This window comes from Emiliania huxleyi, assembly GCF_000372725.1.
Source record: "Emiliania huxleyi CCMP1516 unplaced genomic scaffold EMIHUscaffold_39, whole genome shotgun sequence".
Lineage (NCBI taxonomy): Eukaryota > Haptophyta > Isochrysidales > Noelaerhabdaceae > Emiliania > Emiliania huxleyi.
The window spans coordinates 705,737-728,153 of record NW_005199045.1 but is presented as its reverse complement, the minus strand read 5'-3'; the positions used below and the strand labels follow the sequence as shown (position 1 = coordinate 728,153).

The window sequence follows — 22,417 nt, the reverse complement described above, 5'->3', positions numbered from 1 at the left end:
GTGGGGGAGATGTGGGGAGAGGTGTGAGTCATCCAGCTCGCCGGCCCGCACGAGCGCGATGGCCGGCCAGTACAGCCCGAGCAGGCACTCGAAGGCGGAGAAGGCGAGCAGCAGCGCCTGAATGAAGAGCGTGCCCCTCCCTCACGTCACCCACCTCATTGGTGGAAAGACGGCCAGGCGAGCAGCAGCGCCTCGTACGAGCTCGAGACGACAGGCACCAGCAGGCAGAGCGCGGAGCCCGCAAACACACCGCCCAGGCAACTGTCATCGGGGACATATGGGGGGATCTGGGGAGATCTGGGGAGATCTGGGGAGATGTGGGAAGATCTGGGGAGATCTGGGGAGATGTGGGGAGATCTGGTGGGCGAGAGGCACGGTGAGGTCGGGCACGCTCCTCGACACAGGCAAGGACGACGACAAAGACAGAGGACCAGGCAATCTCGCGTACTCTCGGGGTGATCTCGGGTGATCTGGGGTGGCCATCGGGCGATCTCGGGCGATCTCGGGCGATCTCGGGCGATCTCGGGCGATCTCGGGCGATCTCGGGCGATCTCGGGCGATCTCGGGCAGCCTGGTGGGCGAGACGCCGTACGCGTCGAGCAGCGCGAAGCCCTGCGCGCCCGCCATCTTACTCACCATGAAGATGGAGAAGATGAGCCCGTGCGAGATCTGGTGCGGCGCACGGCGCTCGAGCGAGGGGGTCCACATGAAGACGAAGGCGTAGAGCGACGTCTCGTAGAGCGAGTTGACCACGCCGAGAGCTGGTGGAGAGATGGGGGAGATGTGAGGGAGATACGAGGGAGATATGGGGGAGACATGGGGGAGATTGGGGGTGCCGGTCAGGCACCTAGCAGCGTGCGGCTCGCGACGATCGCACGCCACGAGCGGAGCAGCGACGCGCTCGGCGTCGTCCGCCTGTCGCCGTACCGCTCGCTCCACTGCACCTGGCACAGGAAGGAGGCGAGCAGCAGCACGGGCGCGGCGACGTTGAAGGGAGCAGCGAATCGGTTGTGCCCCCCCTCGGCCGACGGCGGCGAGAGCTCGACGACGACGTGGCCGACGATCCCTACCATTCACCATTCACCGATTGACTACTCGTTAGGAAGAGGGCTCGACGACGGCGTGGCCGGCGATGCCTATCATTCATCATTCATTGTGCACTATTCATTGTGACGGCGGCTCGACGACGGCGTGGCCGGCGATGCCGGCGACGACGGCGGAGAAGGCGTAGACGCAGGAGGATGCGGCGAAGATATGGGTGAGCTGGCCGCGTGGCAGCTCGCACGCCTCGGCCTCGGCGATCAGCCACGACTCGAACGAGGTGAAGAGGATGGAGTACGAGATGCCGCCGAGCAGCCGGCTGGCCGCGAGGGCGAGGCCCGCCTACAGTGCTGAGTACGCCAGCCTCGTGCAGAGTCGTCAGAGCACCGCGTGAAGACGAGGGGATGCGAGTGCAGCGGAATGCAGATGAATACGGTGGAATCCGGCTGACTCCGTGTCCTCTCGAGCGCCAGTCGGGAGACGTGAACACACGTACGAATGTCGTCTTCCACTTCTAGGGAGGCCGGCTGGAGAGTTGGCAAGGAGGCAAGAGCCGGCGTAGAGGATGCCGTACGCGACGCAGTTGCGCCGGTGCCCGCCCACGTCGCCGATCGCGCTCGTGTACGTGCCGAGCGTCGCTGCAGAGCTGTAGCCGACCGCAAAGAGCTGCGCGATCTGATGCATCGAGTAGCCGTGATTGGCGTAGAGCGCGTAGAGGTAGCCGCCCTGGATCCAGTCGCCAAAGGTGGCCAGCGAGTAGGCCACCAGGTACCGGTTGCGCAGCCTCCGGTACACCGTCGTGTCGCCTCGGCTCGACGGCACCGGCTTGCCCTCGACCACTGGCTCGACGAGCCTCTCAGACGAGACCGCCTTGGAGATGGGCTGGGCGCACGGCGAGGCAGGGACGGCTGCGGTGAAGCTAAGGCACGCCCACGCGGCCAAGCACAGCAGGCTCGCACCGAGCAGCACCGCCAGCTCGAGATGCTCGTCTGCAAAGGACTGCTGCAGCCGCTCAAGCACACCGCCGGGCGCCGCCGCAGGCAGGTCTGCCAAAGCGGCAAAACGTGTGGCGTTGTGGTGCCGTTCGCCGCCGTGGTGTCCGGGTCGGTGGTGGTGCGAGTCGTGCCGGGGCCCGTGCCGAGGCATCTCGGGGTGCCCAGCTGAGGACATGCAAGGGGCAGCAGGACACAGTACTACACAAGACTTGCAAAGAAGAAATGTGTCGTCGTGTCACTGTGCGATTTCGGGGCCCGGGGTTGTGCGTTTATGTGACACGCACGGGTGTCGGTGGTAGCGAGTGCGCTTGGCCGCTTTGTGTCTCTCGAGACCTCGAGAGAAGGTCGCCCGCAGGCCCCGAGGGGCCAAGTCAGGAATTGGCTTTCTTTTCGCGGGCAAGCGCGGCGCGGCTCGGTGGGAGTCGTGATTTGTCGCACAAGGATTCGATCAACGCCCGTCGGAACACTCACAAACATCGAAAGTGTTCGTGTGTGGCGTAATTGACGTATAAGTCGTGCTGGCAGGTGCTGGCGCGCGAATGGCGCGTTCTTGACGCGAGAGACGCGTATTGGGATGGTGTGACGACTCGCCTGGCCGGCGCCATGGCTCGTCCATCATCGAGAGGTCTGCCCCTCGCTGGGTGTCACTCTAGTGTGCCTGCTCTCGAACAAACACATTATACTACACCTCCGATATTAAAATGAACTCGGGGGCACAGAACGCGGCACTAACGGGGCACACACGCCTAGCGAACGTACATGTAGATGGTTGCTCCCCCCAGGATTATCTTTCTTTCTTGTCTTCTCTGCTTGCGGGAACGCCCTCGGGCGACCGGGTGGGCGCGCTGATGTCGCCAGAGCTGAGATCCTTGGCGTAGAGCCTGAGCAGCTGTTGTAACGGCGCTGTTGCCACCATCGCCTGTAGACGGCTCGGCTGCGGGCGCAGGCGGAGGCGTTGGCAACGGCGGAGTCCAAACGGAGGGCGGCACGTACGCCAAGGCATCTGTTACAATTACGGGTCCAGGCTGGTTTGCGTGCGGCATCGCGCTAGGCGAGGGTGGCACCCACTGTGCCGACTGTGTCCCGGCGCCGGAGGCATTATGCGGCATTGGGTAACCGGGTGGGGCCGACCCAGGCTGGTACGCCGCGTATGCATTTGGCATAGTTGCTCCGAGCATGCCATACTGTGGGCCTGTGTGCATCCACTGAGCGCCCATGTGCCCGGCTTGTTGGATGACAGCACTGTGCTGCGTGCTCATTTGATATGGTGGTATAGCTGCGGCGGGGTACCGTGGCGCATAGGCATGCATGTGCTGCGGTGCGATGTTGTACTGCGGCATGATGGAATGTCCGTGCATCTGCGGCATGCCGTTGTATGCCGTTGTTGGCTGGCTATCGCTTGACCGAATGGTGCATTCGGTGCGTAAGTATGCGATGGGGCGAGGACTGCCATGCAGATCTTGACCTAAGCCGCTATCATGCGGCAGGCCAGACGGTGTGGTCGAGCTTCCTTGCGCCCCGTGCGGTGTGTTAGGCGGCGCGCCGGTGGCGGTGTAGCCGCCGAGTGGGGGCGAGTGAAGCCCGTCCTCGTCTAAGCCTGACTCCATAGGAGAAGACGGGGACGGACGGAACCCTCCTTTGTCGCCGGAAATCGTCATGGTCCAACTAGAGGTCCCCCTGCGTGGGCCCCGCCCCCTTCCCCAATGGGGGCGGGGCCCTTGCGAAGGAAGAGACGGCCAGAGTTGTACAGCAGCGGACGATGGACAACGAAGCATTAGAGGCTTGATAGGAAAGCTCATACAGACGATACTCGAGAGCACAGACGATATCGCCACCCTTTTCCCGAGGGGTAGAGATGGAGCTGCGCAACACTCGTCGACGTCGTCCTGCGCCTATCTCCCCCCCCATCTAATATGCTAACTTGGCTCAGTTGAAGTTGGGCGCTCCCACAGCTCCCACACTCTCCTCTCTGGTATACGCAATTCGCGAAGCGTTGTGGTCTGTGGCTTTTCTCATGGAGAGAGAGTCGAACTGATTAAAACTCTTTTCCGAGCACAGACAGACTGCTGACTCAACGCCCGCCCCCCGGTCGCCGACGCCTGCCCTTAAAAGGGAGAAAGACGAATTCAGAAAGAAACGGAAAGAAAACAGACAATCACAATGTCTCCATCAGATGAGTCGCTTCAAGCGGGCCGCCTCGCGTGCGAGAGCGTGCTGCATCGCGGTGAGCTGTGGTGGATGCTGCAAGTTGAGGCTGGCGCTGCTTTCCGACGCGATGGCGCAAGACAGGCACAGGGCCGCGCAAAAGTGATATGCCGGTAGCTTCGGCTGCTCACCTTGCTTGCACCGTCCGCCGCCGGGCTCGCGCGAGCCACCGGCAATCGGCAATTTCAGCCGGGTGCGGGCCTTGCGGCACTGCTGCGTGCTGGCAGCGTGCCAGCGATGAAGCGTCCAAAGCCTCGGGTGGAAAAAGAATTATTTGGTAGAACTAAGTGTTTTCGGCTCGCTGTAGCCCGGCCCAGCTGCGCCCGCAGAGCCCCGAACACGCCGTACGTGGGCTTAAAAGAATACGGTGCGCCACGTGCCGCTCTTGGACGCGGACGAGGCACAGCGCGCGATTGGTGCGGCAGCGTCGCGCGGCCGCGAGGGACCGTGGGGGGGGGGGGTTAGCGGGATGGGGGGCTCTACTCTTGCAGACACACGACCCACGTGCCGCAGTCCGCAACCCGACCCACTTCACTCATGCCCGCGGCACTCACGCCCCCGGGGCTGCTCGCCTGCGCGCGCTGCGCCGCCGCAAAGTGGCGCGTTAGCAGCAGCAGCATGCTCGGCCAGAGCCCCACCCCGGCGACAGCAGCAGCAGCATCCCCGCCAGGCGCAGTACGTACGGGCGCCTAGTGGAGGCGACGCCACGAAAGGTCGGTCGGGGCGGGAGCCGGCCGGCGCCGCAGCGGGAGCAGACAGAGCGCGAGGCCGTTCGGACGGCAAAAAAAAACGCGGACTTCGCATCCTCATCACAAGTGCAAAGGCATCACAAACAAACGAGAAGCAGCGAGGCCTACGTCACTCGCGGCGCGCCCGCTAGGCGCCCGGGGCCTCGAGATGAGCACGGAGATCTTCGTGATGGGTCGCGCGCCAGGCCGCGCGGGCGTCTCGAGGGTCAGAATGCTCCTCGATCTGCACCTCGCGGACGCGGATGAGGTGCACGACCACCAACAACTTTGAAAGCCTCATCATTGCACCTGCCCACCACACGCGACACGACACGGCTCTCCCACGCCCCTTCCGCTGCAGGTACGCCGCCAGGCCGCGCGCCAGCTTGCTGTCAAGCCCGAGACGCTCGCCATTTCGTACAAGGACACAACGCTCGAGGCGGGAAAACCGCTCGTCCAGTACGGCGTCGAGGCGGGATCGACGCTGGATTTCGGGCCACGGCCGCACACGCACGTGGCGGCAGTGCCCGCGCCGCCGCCGTCGCCGAGCGGCGGCCCAGGTCTGGCTTCATCCTCTCCGGCTCCCTTCTCGCTGCCGCGTCAATAGTGCGGGCGCTTCCATCTTGACGTGTCCCCTCCCCCCCGCCTCCCGATCCTTTTGCCGGCACGCTCCGCTGCGCACCGCCGGGCTTACAAGAGTGCGCCGCTTCCCAGAGCCGCTCGGGAAGCGGCAGCACCGCCCTGGCAAGAATGTGCGATTTTGCGAGAGCGATTTTGTTGCGTCTGGCCCTGCCTCGTGCCTGCAGGCGGACACCGTTTTCCTACCTGTCTCTTGTCTACGTTTCTAGAGTCTACTACCTCAGCAAAACCCACCACCTTCCCACCCCACCCACCCCCCTCTTTGAGAGTCTCCGCTCTTTGGCTCTACCTTAAATGGCGGCCGACTACACAACGGTGAGAGCCACATACTCTACCAGTGTTACACTGCCAGTGATGGCCATTTACTGGTATAGCCCCCCAGAACAATCAAACACTCTACGGCCACAATCAAATGGTGGTAAGATTTACCACGACTTCTGAAGCAAAATCAGACAAAAATCGGAGAAATCGGCAAAATACCCGGTATTTTCCAGGTATACCCGGGTTTCCCCAGGTATACCCGCAAAATACCCGGCATTTTGCCAATTTGGCTGAATTTGGCCGCAAACCAGCCTCAGACTCGGCTCAGATCCCGAAAATTTGATGATTCTACGGAGTTTCGTAATTTACCATACCACTCTCTGCTCATACCATACCACTCCCCTGGAGAATCAAATAAGTGGTAAATACCACTCTTTTACCAGTAAATGGCCATCACTGTTACTCTACACGGACCTTGCAGTAAACCTTTTCCTTCTAAGCAGGGCTACACAATGACCCTATAGTGTGGGGGTGTTCCTGGCGAGTTGTGATGAGTAGGATTAGACTAGCCAATACTATTTTTAAGTTCATATATGAAAATACCAACTTGCCATGTGCACGTCTCCGCGGCGGCGGCCCGGAGGGGGCCCGGCGGAGCGGTCAGAGCAGCACTGCGCCGGCCGGCGAGATTCTCGACTATAGTACGGGCTCTATTGAACGGCCTCAAGGTGCTCTCTAGGGCTGCCCTATTCCGCTCGCCCGGCTACGACGCTGAGCTTCGAAGGAAAAGGTTTCGCTCGGCACGGCGTCGGAGAGCAAACTTCGGCGTTCACCTACATGGAATTCTGGACGCACGTCGGCAAGTGGGCTGCTGATCAGGCGGGCTGCTGCAAAGAAGCTGGGCCCTCTCGGCGCTCGCTCTCGCTCTTCATAACGGCGTTGCCCCCTCCCTCCCGCACCGACGTTGGGCAGCCCCCGACCACGACAACGCCAGTGCCGCCGGCCTGCAGCTCGAGGCGCCGTTGAATGAGCACGAGAGCCGGTGCACGACGGCGGCGCGGGTGATGCAGCCCAAGGTGACGACGAAGGCGGAGGGGGCGGCGGCGGAGGGGGCGGCGGCGGCGGCGGCGATGGCCGCGGGGTCGGCCCGCCCGCCTTTGCTGCTGGGCTGTGGGCATATCATCACAGCTCAACGTGAAGTCAAGGCGCGGAAGCTTCAGTGGGCACTTTTCGCGTCCTTTGCCACGCACATGGCGCCGCGGACCGGTCTACCGGACCCGCCCCTGATCTTGTTCTCTTCCTCGACTCGACCTTCCGCGATCTCATCTTCCTCGACTCGACCTGATGCTGAGTTCCCGCACCAGCCTGCGGACCAGCGCAGCTCAGTGGCAGTGTGCGACCAGGGCCAGTGGTAGACAGTGGACGTGCGTGAGGCTGCTCTCTGAGCGATGACACACTAGCAGGGGCATCATGATTGCCATCGGAGTCACTTGTATTACGACGCCGCCACGCTCGCAAGGGCCGCCTAAGCGCCTAAGCACCCTAAGCACCCCCCGCTTACTGACGTAGGCCGCTTAGGCGCTTAGGCGAGTGACGGCCGGCTGCCCGGGGCCTGGCGTGCCTCCGGGTGGGGTGAGCGCCTGGGAGAGCCACTCTGCAAGTGGTGTGCGAGCGTGTAGCCTTTAGCGTGCAGTCGGCCTGGCGCCGGCGTGTACACACACGACACAGGTCACAGCTTCACGGCACACGCGGGCCCGCGCGCGGCGCGCGGGCCCGCGGGGCAAACTCGAAAGACGAAACTGCCCCTCCCCTCGCAGAGCGCATCAGGCGCGACAAGCGCGAGCGGTCCGACCGCTCCTCCGACGACTCCTCCTCCGACCAAGACTCATGCGGCTCCGGCTCTACTAGCCTAGAAACTAGCGAGGCGAATGACATATTCGCTTAGGGGACCCCTAGGCTTAAAAGGGTGGGCCCTGGGGCGCCTGCGGCTTAAACGGCTTAAAACGGGCCCGGGCCCCTTTTAAGGCTGCCTGGGCCGCCGATTCCTTAAACGGTCTTAATCGCTTAAACGGTGCGGAGAGCTCCCGAGGTCGATGGTCCATGGATGGTCCGGGAGGCTCCCGGTAGACGCCGTAGGCCGGGAAGCTGGCTACAGTCAGCTGGCACGCGTCCCCTATGCGAGTATGGCTCCTGCCAGTGCACCAGACTTAGAGATGTGTCTTCGGAGGCGGGTTTGTGCCCAATAACGGCAGTATTGGACAATTGGAGAAAACGGCGCGGAACCCCCAGCGCGACGCATGCCGGCGAGGCCGATTTTCTTAAACGATCTTAAAAGAGGGACCCCCCGTGCCTGCAATCTCTTAAATGGCAAGTTAAACCCCCAAACCTCCTCGTTTCTTAAAAGGTCTTTAAAAAACCCGGCCCTCAGAACCCTAGGGGTCCCCTAACCCCTAAGCATATTCGACACCCTCGACGACCATCTCGGCTACGGTTCCGACTCCGGCTTCGGCTGGTAGTCGACAAGCTGCCGAGCCCAAATCACTGTGTGCCACATTTCTTGTTGGCTTCTGAAAATCTCTCTCTCCCCCCTGTCTGCAGCCTCTTCCTTCCTATCTCTCTTCGCACTCCCTCGGCCTCGCCAATTCTCGCAGCGACCTTCACGTCACTTCGCGGTCTTCTCACTCTCGTCGTTCTCTTTCCTGCTGCTTCATCCTCTGACTACGCCAACAAGAGAAGAGAAGAAAGGGATCGCGTAATTAAGTTCACAGCCCAAAACTGTGAACCTGCATCCCGGCCCACGATGGTCGCCGCCCTGCTTTCTCTCGCGCCGGTTGTCGGCCTATTCCTGAGCCGCTCGCCGCTGCTGCTCAGCGGCCAGCGCCACGGCGCCTCACTGATGACGGCGGAGGCCGTGCCTGGCGTCGAGCCCGCCCAGGCGCCGCCCGCCGCAGCTGCAGCAGCGCTCAACGTCGTGGTGGAGGCTGATGGCGTGCGGTCGCTCGGGGAGGAGGGCGAAGCGGTGCTGCGCACGCTGCTCGAAAAGTGTTCTGACAAGAGCATGGGCGACGTGTGGCGGCGGAGCGCCTTCTGGGAGAACGAGACGGCCTCGCTCCTCGAGATTGTCAACGTGCTCGGCCGGTGGGAGCGGTGCTCCGAGTGGAAAGACCGCACCATCTTCATCGACGAGACGGACCTGCGGGCCAAGGACGAGGACGAGCGGCAGGCTCTCACCACCGGCCGCCACCAGATGGCTCTCCGCCTGGGGTGCGGCGAGCGCTCGGCGCGCCAGCGGCCGAGCCAGCAGTTCTGAGGAGAGAGGGCGCACTCTTTTGAGCGAGGGGTTGATGCGGCGCGGTAGGCGATGTTCCAGAACGTGCCGAACCTGCCCTTCACCAACGCCAAGATCGCCGCCTCGGTCGGTCTCACCGTCGACGACTTCCAGGCGCTCCCCGTGACGCGTGCCGCGTGCAACGTCCTCTTTGATGGTCTCGCCGAGAGCCGCTCGGGGCTGATCCCGTACAAGGCGCGGAGATGCAGCCGAGAGACAGCCGCGACTCAGCCGAGATACGCTCCAAACCCGCCGCATTCCCCCCTTCTCCAAGACACGTCCAGGACACGTCCCAGGGGGGGGTGGGCGGTCACCCCCCGTCACAGAGGCGGAACACGTCGAGGACACGTCCAGGACACGTCGAGGACATGCCCCACAGGTGCTCGACGAGAGGCGCGCGAGGATGGTCGGCGAGGGCGGCGCCTTCGACCAGGCTGGCTTCCGCGTCGGCTGGGCAAAGTCGTGCATCCTCTTCATCTTCGGCCTCTTCTTCTTCGGGAAGGCGAACTTCATCTGGGTGCTGCTCGCCGTCAAGTTTGCGCACGACTGGCAGCCAGACCTCATCCCCGGGCCAAAGGAGATGGGGCTCTTCAAGGTCTGGGGCATCGTCTGAGTCGAGGCGCCGGCGGGGCGGCCCGCCGAGGCCGCGGCGGGCGGCGAGCGCGCGGGTGGTGGTTTTGAGTGTGTGTCCCCGGCCACCCTCGCGAGACCGAGAGAGAGTGGTTGAGCACAATGTCCGGCAGGCTTCTTTTTCATCCTCCCCCAAAGTGAGGAAACGTGTACCTCTTTCTCATAAACACTTCCTTTTTAGCTTTACACCGAGAAATTACACTCACACACACACCTCTGGGCCGGCGCGGGGCCCCCAGAGGGTGTCCATGCGGGGGGGAGATGGGTTCCCACGGCCCGCCGCAGGCGCCGATTTTTTCGGGATTTTTTTCTTTTTTTCGCGATTTTTACTTGTTTTCATGGGAGTTCTGCGTACTTGCGGCCATGCTATCACGCCTTGCGACAGCCTGTCGGCGCTGCTGACCGTGCCATGATGCACAATTGATCACCTGCATAGCTCGCGGCCTTAGTATCAAGCATTCAGTGACGACCTGATTCTACGACCAGTAGGAAGGTGTCCTTCCATCGTGTGCACGCTTCTGGCGCAATGCGCGTCGCCTCGGATTGGCTGCTGGCACTCTCGAGGCTATGCCTACACAGCCTCGCGCGCATGGGCAGTCAGGAGGGACCACGCACCTTCACAGGACAGCGCCGGTGCCTCTCTCTTGGACTGGCAAACTTGGTGGTCTCGTGTCACCAATGTGGGACCAGTGCGGCATCGCGCCATCGACAGCTCTGAACTGCGCCTCACCACTGACCGGGAAGGCCGCCAAGTGGGCCAGCACAGGTCGCATATTGTGGCAGCAGTCAGCAGTGCATGTCTGATAGCTAGAGCTGCAGCGTCAGGGTCGCAGGGTCGGATCGTGTCAAGCCTCTCGCCCGGCCAGCCGCGTGCAGACGTCGGCCTGTCTGCTGTCTGGAGTGATCTGTCGGCGGTCAGTACGACCGATCAGGTCGGAGTTTTCTTATGGTTAGAGGGTCTATCTGTATGTACTCCTCGAGATCTCTCCAAATCTGCCCTCTGTTAGACCGGGTTAGATCGGGAAGTTGGTGCTAGTAGAGACTAGTAGAGCCGGAGCCCCGTTTCCGCACTGCGGCGCGGCGCACGGTGCCTCCGGGGGCCCCCGCGCCGGCCCAGAGACACACACACTAAATTCCGCTTAGGGGACCCCTAGGCTTAAAAGGGTGGGCCCTGGGGCGCCTGCGGCTTAAACGGCTTAAAACTTGCCACATGGCAAGTTTTAAGAGCTGCTGGGCCGCCAATTCCTTAAACGGTCTTAAACGCTTAAACGGTGCGGGAGAGCTCCCGAGGTCGATGGTCCGGGAGGCTCCCGGTAGACACGCCGGAGGCCGGGAAGCTGGCTACAGTCAGCTAGCACGCGTCCCCTATGCGAGTATGGCTCCTGCCAGTGCACCAGACTTACAGATGTGTCTTCAGAGGCGGGTTTGTGCCTAACAACGGCAGTATTGGAGAAAACGGCGCGGAACCCCCAGCGCGACGCATGCCGGCGAGGCCGATTTTCTTAAACGGTCTTAAAAGAGGGACCCCCCGTGCCTGCAATCTCTTAAATGGCAAGTTAAGCCCCCAAACCTCCTCGTTGGGTGAAATTCTCAAAAAGGTGCAGCACTTCTAGCCGACATCGACAAAAGTCCCTCTCTAGCCCCGCGGCGAGCGGCCCCGCCGGAGGCGAAGAAAATTTCGCCATCTAGCGCTCGCAACACATAGATTTGTGCATAAATCAACACCTCCAATCTTCGGGGGAGTGACGGATAAAGGCGTGCGAAAGAGCTATGAATCCGAAAGCAGCGAATCCAAGTGATGGCCCGCCGCAGGCGAAGAAAATTTAGGGTTGGGGTTCCCCTATGCCAAAGAACTCTGAGAGGATTTCGGCGGCCGGCGCGCCGAGGCACAGCGGTTCGCGCTGCCTGCTCGCGCTGGTTACACCGTTGCTGTGGCCGTCTTCGTCCGTATTGTACACCGAGCTGGCGCCACAGCAGAGTACAACAACGGCTCGGACGAGCTGCTCCACGGTACTACATCATCAGAGGGCCCGGCAAGGTCCACGGCGGAGCTGGCGGTGGTGGGAGTGGTGGTAGGAACGAAGGCGCACCTGTCGGCGATTCACCGCCGTTCGTTCCCGTCTCTCAAAGCTGGTTACACCGTCGATGCGCACATCGAGGCGCTCGTGGACGAGAGAGACGTCGCCTCCTCTTTCGTCCCGGGGCACTGTTCACGCCGGAAGGCCCCGTACACTGCCAAGTACATTAGCCTTCATCTCTCCTACCGCCGGCCGGGAGTGCAGCCGCCACCAGTGAGATTGTCCTCGACGTTGGCACCTGCGAAGTAATGAACAACAGGCAGTGCGTCATATGGCGCTATGATAGCCCTGCGGTGGACGTCCTCGACGCAGACGAGGCGGAGCTCATCTGCGCGGCGCAGATCGCCGACTGTCTCTCCCTCCCTGCGCGAGTGGTTGCACCACCCTGGATGAGGCATCTGGGCTGGGGCAGGGCCGTTAGTAGAGGAGGGCGACTGAGGGCGCGAGGCCGCCAATCGTCAAAGTCTGCTGCGACTGACTGTCGGTCACTGACTGAGCAATGAGCAATCGCATCGGCGGTTTCACTCACGCTCACAATCGGGTTACATCCAGGTCTCTGTGCGGGATGTGCCGGGGGGCTGCCCCCCAGTCGATTGCCGCATAGTTCGTCGATGTAACCCTACCAGAAAGCTGTATTCACACCTACCCTTCCAAAAAAAGAAATGTCCGGGTTTTGTCGAAGATCCGGCGGGTTTATCGGAGCATCACCCCGTTTCTTAAAAAGGTCTTAAAAAATCCGGCCCTCAGAACCCTAGGGGTCCCCTAAGAAATTCCGCTTAAGACTTTTAAGTCTTATTTTTTCATCCATTTCTCTCGGCTCCCACCGTCCGCGCCCCCTCGTCGCGTCGCTCCTTGCTCTCCAAAACGCCCCTCACAAACCTCTCCGCCTCCGCGTCAGCCGACGCGCCGTCCCACCACAGCGTCAGAGAGAAGGAGGCGAACGTGCTGTCGTCCGTTCGCACCGCGTGCCACCACCGGCGCGGGATGAGCAGCGCGTCGCCCTCGGACAGGACGTGCTCGAGCACCGCCGCCGCTGGATAGTCAGGGTAGCGCTCCTACCGGCGTACGCACAGCGCGATGAGAGGCATGAGCGCTCCCACAAAGCACACTTTGGCACACAGAGAGGGGTGGGTGCGCCATGGACTGCAGTGGCCGTACAGCGGAGCGCGGTGTCGGCATCTGGCGGTGTCGGCGTCTAGGGCGGCGCTCCGTGTCGCGTCGCGGCGCAAACGGGTCAACCGGAGAGGAGTTGCCTAGGAGCAGGTTCCGAGCAGATTCCGAGGTACACCAGGGCGCAAAAGAGGATGCCGCCGGCGAGGTGTTTGCCCTGCAGCAGCGTGTGCCGCGGCAGCGATTGCGTCGATGGCGAGTCGGGTGGCAGGAGCGCGCACCGCTTGCGCCCAATCTGCTGCACGAGCAGCCCGGCATACGGGTCGTGGTGGAGGGGCGATGAGGTGGCGCCTGTACTGTCCGAGAGGAGCTCACCACAACTTTCCGTGGGGGTGCTAGCGGCAGCGGTGGCGACGCGGGCGCCTCCGAGCCAAGCCACCGTGCGGTACGGGCGCGGTGTGCGGTCCGTGAGGGAAGGCGGCAGCAGCCTCTCCCGCAGGCCCGGGCGTTCGGCGAAAAGGTCCGCCTGGGCGAGGTACGGGCCGGGCGCCTCCACTGCCGCGCGCGGCTCGCTGAGGTAGGCGGCGAGGGCGGGCACCGAGACCGGCACGAGCTCAGCGTCGAGGTACGAGCATCCGACCTCTGCATCCAAAACCAGATCACCCGCGCCGGCAGCAAGCTCGCCAGCGAGCCACCGCATCGCCTCGTGCGGAGGCAGGCCGGCCGTCGACGCGACGGCCGGCCAGTCTCGAGCGAATCCAGGAAGGAACCGCGGCGCGGCGCGCATGGTGGCGACGAGGGAGGGGGCCCCAGGAGGTAGCCGTCCTAGTCCTAAGAGTGACCCGTGTCGCCGTGTGCCCCCAGCGGGCTCGCATGCGGGAGACCTGAAAGACCCAGCCTCCCGCCGACGGGACCATACCCCCCCCCCCCCACCCACCCCCTCGCCCCACCGCCGGCCGCCTTACTGCTTGCACCCGGGGGTTTTACCAAGCTGCCAGCCCATTTCACGCACACTGCGCAAAAAGACCGCCGCGTTTGAACGGTGTGAAAATGGTGTGGACACGGTTTATGTCCGAGGAGGCCACCGGCCAAAAGCGCATGTCTTGAAGGTCCGATACTGGAAGCCCATATAGGCACCTTACACTCCCCCGCAGTATCGCACCTCTTGAGCGACACTACGTTTCCGCAGCTGGGTGGGGATTCTCCGGGACCCCTCTTTGTACCCGTGCTGGCCGGATTCCTCCTCCGAACAAGTCAAGTTCGATCGGCCCCAGTCTCGAACTGGCAGCCACTATCTCACCGGAGGTACCATGTCCGAGGTATAGGGTGCCCACAGGACCCAAAAAAAGAAAGGAAAAAAGAAATGGGGCACTCCCGATCGCAGCACTTCATGTTGGCTAGTCGAGATATTGAGAGTGTGACTAGGAGGGTGGGACGCTGGGGATTCTCAAAGGTATACCCTTGGAATGGCCGGATCCAGCCTTAAAAGTACGAGATCGCGCGCGCTTCGCGCACAGCACCGCCTGTTCTCCGCGGCTGTGTGACGCGCGCATGCCGTGTACCAGCAGAGTTGGGCGCGCGCGGCGCGACGGCGCCCGCGAGGGAAGGCGCGTGTGCAGCGGCCGCCGGCGGCCGTGCCGCCCGCCAGCCGGCGAAGCAGCGGCCAGCGCAGCGGCCGCCGGCGCAGCAGCCAGAGCAGCCGGTGCGCGCCTTGCGAGGCGAGTGCGGCAGTCTTGAGGCGGCCGGGCGGCAGTACTCGTTGGACTTTGCGAGCCGTGCGCGCGCCGAGGCGCCCGCGGCGCGCGCCCGCCCGGCTGCTAGTAGGAGGCGGCGCAATATGGCCTATAGTACAGCCCTTGAGGAGGAGGAAGAGGCTGGCTGGCAGTGCTGTATGCCGCCGAGGGGCAGTTTTGGGGTGCTGTCCCCATCCCAGGGGGCTGCAGAAGGCGTCCGCAGCCGGGACAACCCGCCCCCCCAGCCGAGGCCGGTCGAAGCCCACTTGAGCACAGCCATGAGGAGTCCTCTTGGTGCTCCTGGCGGCCGTTGGAATGGCGAGCGCGCGCCGATGGGGGGGGGGGGTCTTGCTTGCTCCACACCGAGCGCCATCGGTCCGGACCGGCGTGCTCACCGAGGGGTGGCCTGCACAAGGTCTGAGCCGCGGGCGCTCGGCGCCAAGTGCAGTGTCACGCTCGTGCTCGCGCGTGACAAACCGGGGAACCCTCGTTTCCTATGCACTCGGTCCCCCAACGGAAGAGGCCTCTCTCCTATTGAAACATTCCAACATCAGATTTGCCTCGTGCGTCCCTTTTTGACCCGGAAAGCTATTTTTCTTTTGGGTCCTGTGGGCACCCTATCGCCGAGGAGGCCACCGGCCAAAAGCGCATGTCTTGAAGGTCCGATACTGGAAGCCCATAGAGCCCTTACAAGAAAGAAAGACGCCTGTTCGAAACTTCAACGTACTCAAGTAATCGGTTTCTCGTCTACACCCTCCCTCAGATCGGTCTCAACAATATCTTGACTGAGCATGCCCGATGAATCGGCAGCAGGGAGACAGGAAGGCTCGCTGTGTGAGTCGGCCACGCAGAGTCGCGAAACCTGGGTGGGAAGAGGATACTCTCTCTCCAGAGCTCAAGCGATGCTCGCAGAAAGAAAGACGGGCGCGCCAAACTTCACGAAGCCGGTTTCTCGTCCCTGGTCACCTTCCTTCGCCGGGCGAGCCTGGCTCTCGCTGCGCAGCGGCGCGACCCGCGGTGAGGCTGCCGATCGTCGAACTGGGCTTAGCTCTCAGTCAAGATATTGTGCATATGGAGAGAGAGTGTTTTTTGCATATGGTCGGTCTCAACAATATCACGACTCTCACAGTGATTTGGGCTCGGCAGCTTGTTAGCCCTCAGCCGAAGCTGGGGCCGGTCCCGTAGCCGAGAGAGCCCGCGCCGTGAGTTCGACGCGGTCGGGAGGCCTTGCGGAGACAATATCAAAAACACAGCATGCCCGATGAATCGGCAGCAGGGAGACAGGAAGGCTCGCTGTGTGAGTCGGCCACGCAGAGTCGCGAAACCTGGGTGGGAAGAGGATACTCTCTCTCCAGAGCTCAAGCGATGCTCGCAGAAAGAAAGACGCCGGGGGAAACTTCAATACATGTCTGAAATGGTGCCACAACCCTTCTTGCCCGGCATAGCAAAACCAAGCGGCTACAGTACTAGCCCGCCTCAACCCACTTTACCCATGCACATACTATTATACTACTAGTACTCGAGTACCCGGTTTCTCGTCCCTTCGCCGAAAGCTGGTGGCTCCACGTCCTGGACGGCGGAGAGGCACGGCGCAGCTCGATGCCCTCTGCCACTCGCATCGCCGAGCTGCAGGCGGAGAACTTTGCGGAGGACGTCGAGGTGCCGCCCGAGGCCGCCGGCTGGAGCGAGGACCGGCTCGTCGCCTTCCTCGAGAGCGGCGGTGTCGAGAGCAGCGCGCAGGGGAGTCTTGCTGCTCCGCTCGGCCGGCGTGCGCGCGTCGCGTGCCTGCACGGCACGGCGGGCAACGAGCGCATCTTCACGATCCAGGCCTCGCGGCTTAAGCTGGCGCTCAAGGCGGCCGGCGCCGACTCGGCGGTGTACGAAGGCACCGAGGTGATTGCTGCCGAGAACCCGCACGGCGCAGCGATGCGGAAGATATTTGGCGACCAGGTGCTCCGCGAGTACGCGCCAGCGCTCCTGGATGAGGCCGGCAGGCGCACGTACGAGCCCGCCGCCGCCGAGGCTGCGGTCGCGGATCTCGAGGCGCGCATCGCCGGCGCCGGCGGCTGCGACGCGGTGCTCGGCTTCTCTCAGGGCGCCAACTTTGCGTCGATGCTGGCGGCGCGCGCCGCGGCGGGCGTCGGCCCGCTCGCCACCTCACTCCGCTGCGTCGTGCTCCTCGCCCCGGCTCGGCCCGGCTGGCCGCATCAGGACGCGTGGAAGCGGCTCTTCGCCGCGCCTCTGCCCGTCCCGGCGCTGGTGGTGCGCGGCGCTTCCGACACGGTGTCAGCGGAGGGGCCCGTCGAGCTCGTTGCGCATTTTCGCGGCGCGCGGCTGGTCGAGCACAAGGAGGGGCACCGGCCGCTGCCCGCGGACAGGGCGGCGGCGGACGGGCTCATCCGGGACATCTGCAGCTTTGTGCTGGAGCGCTGCCCGCCTTAAAGCTGCCCGTTCTCGCGCAGCGTGTTTCGACAGCGTGTTTGAACAACCAAAGAGTGTTTGAACAACATCTGTTGTGTGTCATCTGTTGTGTGTTAAGTGGAGTTGAGAGAGAGAGAGATGTGAGTGAGTATTCTTGATACGAAACCACGACGACACACACACCAGTCGACTCGCATCGGTTGCCTCCATGAACGGCGGAGCTATTCTCGCGTCCACACCACACCTGGCTCCAACGTGGACACGCCCATAGCTGGGGACACTACTAGGTCACGCATGGCATCAGAAGTTTTGTCTCTGTCACACACACTCACACAGAGAGAGAGAGATGTGTTAAATCAAAGAGATACAGTGGGTTGCGGGCATTAAGAAAACGTACCATTAAGAAACCCTACCAAGCGATTTCCGCAAAAATCTAAGAAACCACGGCGCGCCGCAGGCGCGGCCCCGAGAAAAGGCCAGACACGAGTGTGAACGGGAGGCCCAGCTCAAAATTTCTCTTCGCCTGCGGCGCGCGCACTTGTCACTTTCCAAGTCTGCGGTGTTCTGAGTGGATGGAGTGAATGGAGGCGTGTGTGCGTCTTCCCGTCATCCAGTATCCAGACAGAGAGCCGACTCGGCGGCAGACTCTGGCATCGCCCTCGCGGACCGCAGCTTACCTCTTACCTAAAAAATCCTTCGGGCCGGCGCTCTGGCTTGAGTGCCCCGGAGCTAAGAAACCACGGCGTGGGGTGGATGAGGGCTGTGGAAAGGCTTAGAAACGGCGGCGTGCCGCGAAATCCTGTTTTCTTAATGCCCGCAACCCACTGTATATTCCCATTTCGTGCACAAAGAGCACAAAGGTGGCACCCTCGTCCTGGGGGCACCTCGCCGTTCGGTCAAGACCTAATATTATAATGTCGGGCCAGCTGCCATTCAAGTCGTCGGCCACCCGCCCGTCCCCGTTGACCACCCGACGCCTACAAGCCGGCGACCAGCGCGACGAATGATGCCGGCCCGCCCGAGGACCACACGCTCGCGCCGGACCGCCGGCGACCAGGCGCGTGGTGCCGCGCCAATCGTCGGCTCTTGTCTGCGAGCGCGCTGCCCTGGGGGGGTTCCCGGCCCGTTCGCACACCGCGTGCGCCACGCCGGCGCTCACGTGTGCACTGATATAGTTCCTCACCATCCACCAAGAGCTGACCACGACAGCGGTCGCCCTCATCCAGGCACCCGCCCTCGGCCGCGGCGGCGCCCTGACGTACCCGAGGCGGCCGCGGCCCAAGGGATGGTGCGCCGGCGTCGAGCTCTCCGCGCCCCGCACGGCCGTCGGTATCAATGAGTACTTGCACGCGTTGTCGCACCGCGAACACGGCGCCGTCAGGCGCGCCTAGCAAGAGCAGCCGCACATTTTCGCCGCCGCCCGACGCCCGAGCCGCGCCGCAGGGCAGGCGGGCGCATCGGCGCCTCCCGCTGGGAGCTCGAGCCCGACGCCGCGGACCCGCCGCTCTCCGTCCTTGTCGTCAAGATGCACCAGCAGTTTGAGAGCCCCGCCTCCGTTGTCGCCACGGTGCGCCGCATCTGGAAGCCAACTTTTGACGCGATGGCGACGCCCTTCTCGGCGGTGTGCGGCGCGTACGCGACGCTCGAGGACGACGTCCTCGCGCGTGCTGTCATTCCTCCGGGCGCCATCGTCTACGCCAACCCCGCGTACGCGCCTCAGGATATGGCCAACGGCGCGGCGGGTCTCGAGGTGCACCTCCGCAAGCTGGTCGAGGTGGACGTGCGCGCGCGGGGCTGCACTCTGGTCGCGCTGCTCCCTATCCTGTCGCACACGCGGTGGTACGAGTGCCTCGTTGGCGAGGGTGCGCACGAGGTCCACTACATACGCGGCGGCCTCGTCTTCCCCAACCCGTTCACTGACGTCAACCAGCGCAAGAAGGGGCACCTCTGGGAGTGCCGCTCCTACGCCCTCTGCGTGTGGCGCCCAGGAGCGCCGCCGCCGCAGCCCAGGCAGGCGTGGCTCACTCTCGATGCTGTGGGTGAGGAGTGCGTGCAGCTCCGCATTTGCCGCGAGTGCGGCCGTGTGCGTGTCCTCCCGCGCTGGGCGGACGGGTCGAGCGCGGCGCTCAGCCCACAGAGCTTTGTGTGTGGTGCCTCGCCCCAGGGTTCGAGCTCTTTGGTCGCGCCGGTATGGGTCCACACGAAGCCGCCCGTCATCATGGACACTCATGCGACGCGGCGTGTATACCCACGCGTTTACCGCACGCGGCGTGTATACACCAACTACCAAAAAGTGCAAGCCAACTGCTGCAACCCTCACATCCCGTCACATATCACTCTTTCTCTCTCGAGACAGCGTCGTCGCGTCACAGCAGCGTGCAGCGATGTATGGGGACACACAAAAGTTCAAGTCAGATCACAGTAAACTGTGCGTCGGCGGCGACTCTCGCGAACGTCGGATGCCGGATGGAGCACTGGGTGGTCGCGCGCAGTGAGCAGTCTCACGCAGCGAGCACGTGTAGGCAACGTCCACCGTGGCCTCGACGGCGCCGTCGGCGCCTCGCGCACAGCACCAGAGAGCCACGAATGCGTTGCCGCCGCATGGAGCGCCGCGTTTCATGTCTGGCGAGGAGGACCGGGTGCGCCGCCGCCGCCACAACTTGTGCGTGTGCAGCGCTATGCGCGTCGCGGCCAGCTGCACCTGCGCGCGTCGGGCGCGGGAGAGAGTGCGGCCGGTCACACGGCGCTCACACCACGCGCAGGAGCGACCAGCGCACCATCGTTCTCGCCCGGTGGCCACATGTAGGGGCGGTGAGCCTGTGGCGAGAGGCCGCAAAAGTGCGGGGGGGTTCCTCGAGACGGAGTGCTCCGGGAGCGGCCCAATCGGCCTCGGGCTGACCCTTGGGGTGGATCGGGGCGGCACGCCACGCGGCAGCGGGTTCCGGCGCGCCTCGGGCTGTCGCCGGCCCTCAGTTTGACGCTGCGCACCGAGGCGCTCGAACGTGCCTGCGTAAGCCATAGAGCGCGCGAGAGCGCGGGAGGAGCGTGGGCAGGGCTGGCGCACATGCTGGCACACCCTGTGCCCGCTCGCGGCGGCGCGAGGAGCGAGTACGGCGGAGATACTGCTGGGTATCCATGGAGACGGCCACCATGGAATTTATTAAATTCGAAGGCCAGACGGCGAGGTGCCTCCGGGACGCCTCGTCCAGAGCTCTCGACTCTTCGACCGAGCTCTGGACGATGCCGACCTCAAACCACCAGCGCCAGCAACGACGTGCCTCGGCTCGCCGCGCATCTGTTGCGACCGACGACGTGCCCGACGCCGTCCCGCGGCCGCAAGGAAGAGGCCCGCGCAACCACTTCTGGGACCCGCGGCCGCCGGGCGTGTGGCGGCACAACGAGTCGAACGAACCGTACCAGAGCAGAGCGGCGCGTCTTGCGAGCGCCCACGGCCGCCACGCCGCCGCCGTCCGCGGCCGACGGTGGTCGCGAATCAACGCGGCGCGGTGCACCGCTGCGCCTGTCCTTCCGCGCCGCTGGACGTCGGCCGAGAAGACCGCTTCCCTCTGGGGACCCGACTCCGCGAAGATCGCGCGCGCGTCGTGAGTGGCGGCGCGCGCGCGATCTCTGTTCCCGGGCACGCCGGTCGCAGTGACATGGGATCCCAGGCTCAAAAGCGCTCAACAGCGAGCTGCTCCTCCTCCTGCCGCCGCTCCGCTCACCGAGACAACTCGGTGCCGCCGTTCTCGCCGCCGCCGCCGCCGCCGCCGCCTCCGCCGCCGCCGCCGCCGCCGCCGCCGCCGCCTCGCGCCTTGCCTCCGTCACCGCCGCCCTCCATCTCGCAGCGGCGCGTCCCTCTGATGGCGCGGGCTCCTCGCTCGTTGGCGCCTCGCGCCCTCGCCGCCGCCCCGCCTCTCGCCGCCGCTCCGCTCGTGGCCGCCCCATCCCCTGTCAATCCCGCCGCCTCCCCTGCCAATCCCCCGCACCACCGCCGCCACCGCCTCGCGCGTTTAGCGGGCCTTTAAGCTTATAGGAAAAATAGGACTTAGGAGGACAGCATAAAGAATTTAGACAATACAACTCTCTCTCCTATATAAAGAAAAGAAACGCAATCGGCACTCCAAGTGCTCCAAGTGCAATGTCGAAGGTGCCACCTTTATCAACCACAAAAAAGGCCCGCGCGTGCTGCGCGGGCCCGGTGAGCGGGACTAGCGAGCCAACCTGCTAGTGTGTTAAATAGTTGTTTTTAGGTATATTGTTGGCAAATCAAGACACAGAGCTCACACAGAAAATCACACCGGGTGCACCGGAGCCCACCCAAGGGGGCCCGGGAAGGGTCACGCTGGCGCTTAGACGGCCCCTCGCGGCGCCACGGCGGTACCTTCCGGTCCGCAGGTGTTACATAGCATAAACACCGTCCGTGCAGGGCTCCTAGGCCATCACTGGGTCCACAGTGGACGGACACACAGCCTCAGCCGGCCCGGCGGGCTCCCGACCAGAGCCCGTCCGGAGGCCACAAACGGACACTCTACCGAACTTTACGCCCCTAGACAATCCACCCCGACTAGCATACGGTGTCGTCCCGACCGCCCTGCGGCCCCAGCTACCAGCTGGCGCCGCTCGGCCCGGCTGGAGGCGCCTGGGGCGCCCAAAATCGCGGAGCCGGCGACGTCCTCCGGCCAGCAGCCGGATCGGGCGTCCGACCCGCCCCCTCGGCGACCCGAGATGGTCTCCCCGACCCCCGAGGCTTGGCGCACCGCGGGAGGGGGGCAGCCCAGCCACCCTGCACCGCCCAAGCCGCCCTCTGCAAGCCCAGGCGCGCCGTAGAGAGTGCCGACGCGATGTCGACGATTTTGGCCTGCGAGACGGGGGCGAGGAGCGGAGAGGTGTGAGGGCGCCATGTGCCCGGGCGACGGGCTAAGGGGCCGCTACACGGGCCGCAGAGCTCACCAGCGCCGGCACGGTGGCGCTGGTAGCATGGTGCTGTTTGCGGCCGCGTGCTTACAGTTTTTTCAGCGACGGAAAATTCTCTCGACCTGCTGTCGGCGTCTCGATTTCCCGGCGGCACCTTAGTCGGACTCGGTCTTGCCGAAAAATGACAGTCTCTGTTGCCCTCGATTCTGCGCCTCTCACCATCGATGTCAACTCTGGCGACGACAGCGGCTTCGATGTCATGGACATCGACTCAGTTGCTCTTGCTGGCGTCGATCAGCTGCCGGCTGACCTGCGCACACCGCAGCTTCTCGAT

At 63.7% G+C, this 22,417-nt stretch overlaps 9 protein-coding genes across 9 annotated transcripts; 4 read left to right on the top strand and 5 right to left on the bottom strand.

The window, feature by feature from the left end:
• Nucleotides 1-25: 25 nt before the first annotated feature.
• Nucleotides 26-2,211, bottom strand: EMIHUDRAFT_451271 (hypothetical protein; the record flags this gene model as incomplete). The annotated part of the gene is made up of 6 exons (XM_005771291.1): nucleotides 26-117; nucleotides 192-261; nucleotides 572-761; nucleotides 848-1,066; nucleotides 1,206-1,383; nucleotides 1,534-2,211. Coding segments are annotated over 6 exons (1,425 nt in total), but the record flags the coding sequence as incomplete, so codon positions are not given.
• Nucleotides 2,212-2,820: 609 nt separating this feature from the next.
• On the bottom strand, nucleotides 2,821-3,643 carry EMIHUDRAFT_209573 (hypothetical protein; the record flags this gene model as incomplete). The annotated part of the gene is made up of 3 exons (XM_005771290.1): nucleotides 2,821-2,955; nucleotides 3,101-3,228; nucleotides 3,502-3,643. 3 exons carry the CDS (start codon nucleotides 3,641-3,643, stop codon nucleotides 2,821-2,823), a joined length of 405 nt encoding a protein of 134 aa, XP_005771347.1.
• A 562-nt stretch (nucleotides 3,644-4,205) lies between these two features.
• EMIHUDRAFT_209572 (hypothetical protein) lies at nucleotides 4,206-4,861 on the bottom strand (the record flags this gene model as incomplete). Its single annotated transcript, XM_005771289.1, has 2 exons — nucleotides 4,206-4,442; nucleotides 4,742-4,861. 2 exons carry the CDS (start codon nucleotides 4,859-4,861, stop codon nucleotides 4,206-4,208), a joined length of 357 nt encoding a protein of 118 aa, XP_005771346.1.
• Nucleotides 4,862-5,056: 195 nt separating this feature from the next.
• EMIHUDRAFT_436211 (hypothetical protein) lies at nucleotides 5,057-5,831 on the top strand. The gene is made up of 2 exons (XM_005771288.1): nucleotides 5,057-5,237; nucleotides 5,331-5,831. The coding sequence occupies exons 1-2, from the start codon at nucleotides 5,233-5,235 to the stop codon at nucleotides 5,815-5,817; spliced, it is 492 nt and encodes a 163-aa protein (XP_005771345.1). The 5' UTR covers nucleotides 5,057-5,232; the 3' UTR covers nucleotides 5,818-5,831.
• A 2,838-nt stretch (nucleotides 5,832-8,669) lies between these two features.
• EMIHUDRAFT_209570 (hypothetical protein) lies at nucleotides 8,670-9,179 on the top strand (the record flags this gene model as incomplete). The annotated part of the gene is made up of 1 exon (XM_005771287.1): nucleotides 8,670-9,179. One exon carries the CDS (start codon nucleotides 8,670-8,672, stop codon nucleotides 9,177-9,179), a length of 510 nt encoding a protein of 169 aa, XP_005771344.1.
• A 51-nt stretch (nucleotides 9,180-9,230) lies between these two features.
• On the top strand, nucleotides 9,231-9,810 carry EMIHUDRAFT_209569 (hypothetical protein; the record flags this gene model as incomplete). Its single annotated transcript, XM_005771286.1, has 2 exons — nucleotides 9,231-9,385; nucleotides 9,600-9,810. 2 exons carry the CDS (start codon nucleotides 9,231-9,233, stop codon nucleotides 9,808-9,810), a joined length of 366 nt encoding a protein of 121 aa, XP_005771343.1.
• Nucleotides 9,811-9,983: 173 nt separating this feature from the next.
• EMIHUDRAFT_436206 (hypothetical protein) lies at nucleotides 9,984-13,899 on the bottom strand. The gene is made up of 5 exons (XM_005771285.1): nucleotides 13,439-13,899; nucleotides 13,232-13,366; nucleotides 13,115-13,158; nucleotides 12,673-12,960; nucleotides 9,984-10,041 (listed from the first exon to the last, which is right to left on the bottom strand). Exons 1-4 carry the CDS (start codon nucleotides 13,800-13,802, stop codon nucleotides 12,706-12,708), a joined length of 798 nt encoding a protein of 265 aa, XP_005771342.1. The 5' UTR covers nucleotides 13,803-13,899; the 3' UTR covers nucleotides 9,984-10,041; nucleotides 12,673-12,705.
• A 2,448-nt stretch (nucleotides 13,900-16,347) lies between these two features.
• On the top strand, nucleotides 16,348-17,190 carry EMIHUDRAFT_209565 (hypothetical protein; the record flags this gene model as incomplete). The annotated part of the gene is made up of 2 exons (XM_005771284.1): nucleotides 16,348-16,824; nucleotides 16,960-17,190. The coding sequence occupies 2 exons, from the start codon at nucleotides 16,348-16,350 to the stop codon at nucleotides 17,188-17,190; spliced, it is 708 nt and encodes a 235-aa protein (XP_005771341.1).
• Nucleotides 17,191-19,407: 2,217 nt separating this feature from the next.
• EMIHUDRAFT_436202 (hypothetical protein) lies at nucleotides 19,408-20,246 on the bottom strand. Its single transcript, XM_005771283.1, has 3 exons — nucleotides 20,058-20,246; nucleotides 19,947-19,986; nucleotides 19,408-19,870 (listed from the first exon to the last, which is right to left on the bottom strand). Exons 1-3 carry the CDS (start codon nucleotides 20,186-20,188, stop codon nucleotides 19,586-19,588), a joined length of 456 nt encoding a protein of 151 aa, XP_005771340.1. The 5' UTR covers nucleotides 20,189-20,246; the 3' UTR covers nucleotides 19,408-19,585.
• Nucleotides 20,247-22,417: the final 2,171 nt, after the last annotated feature.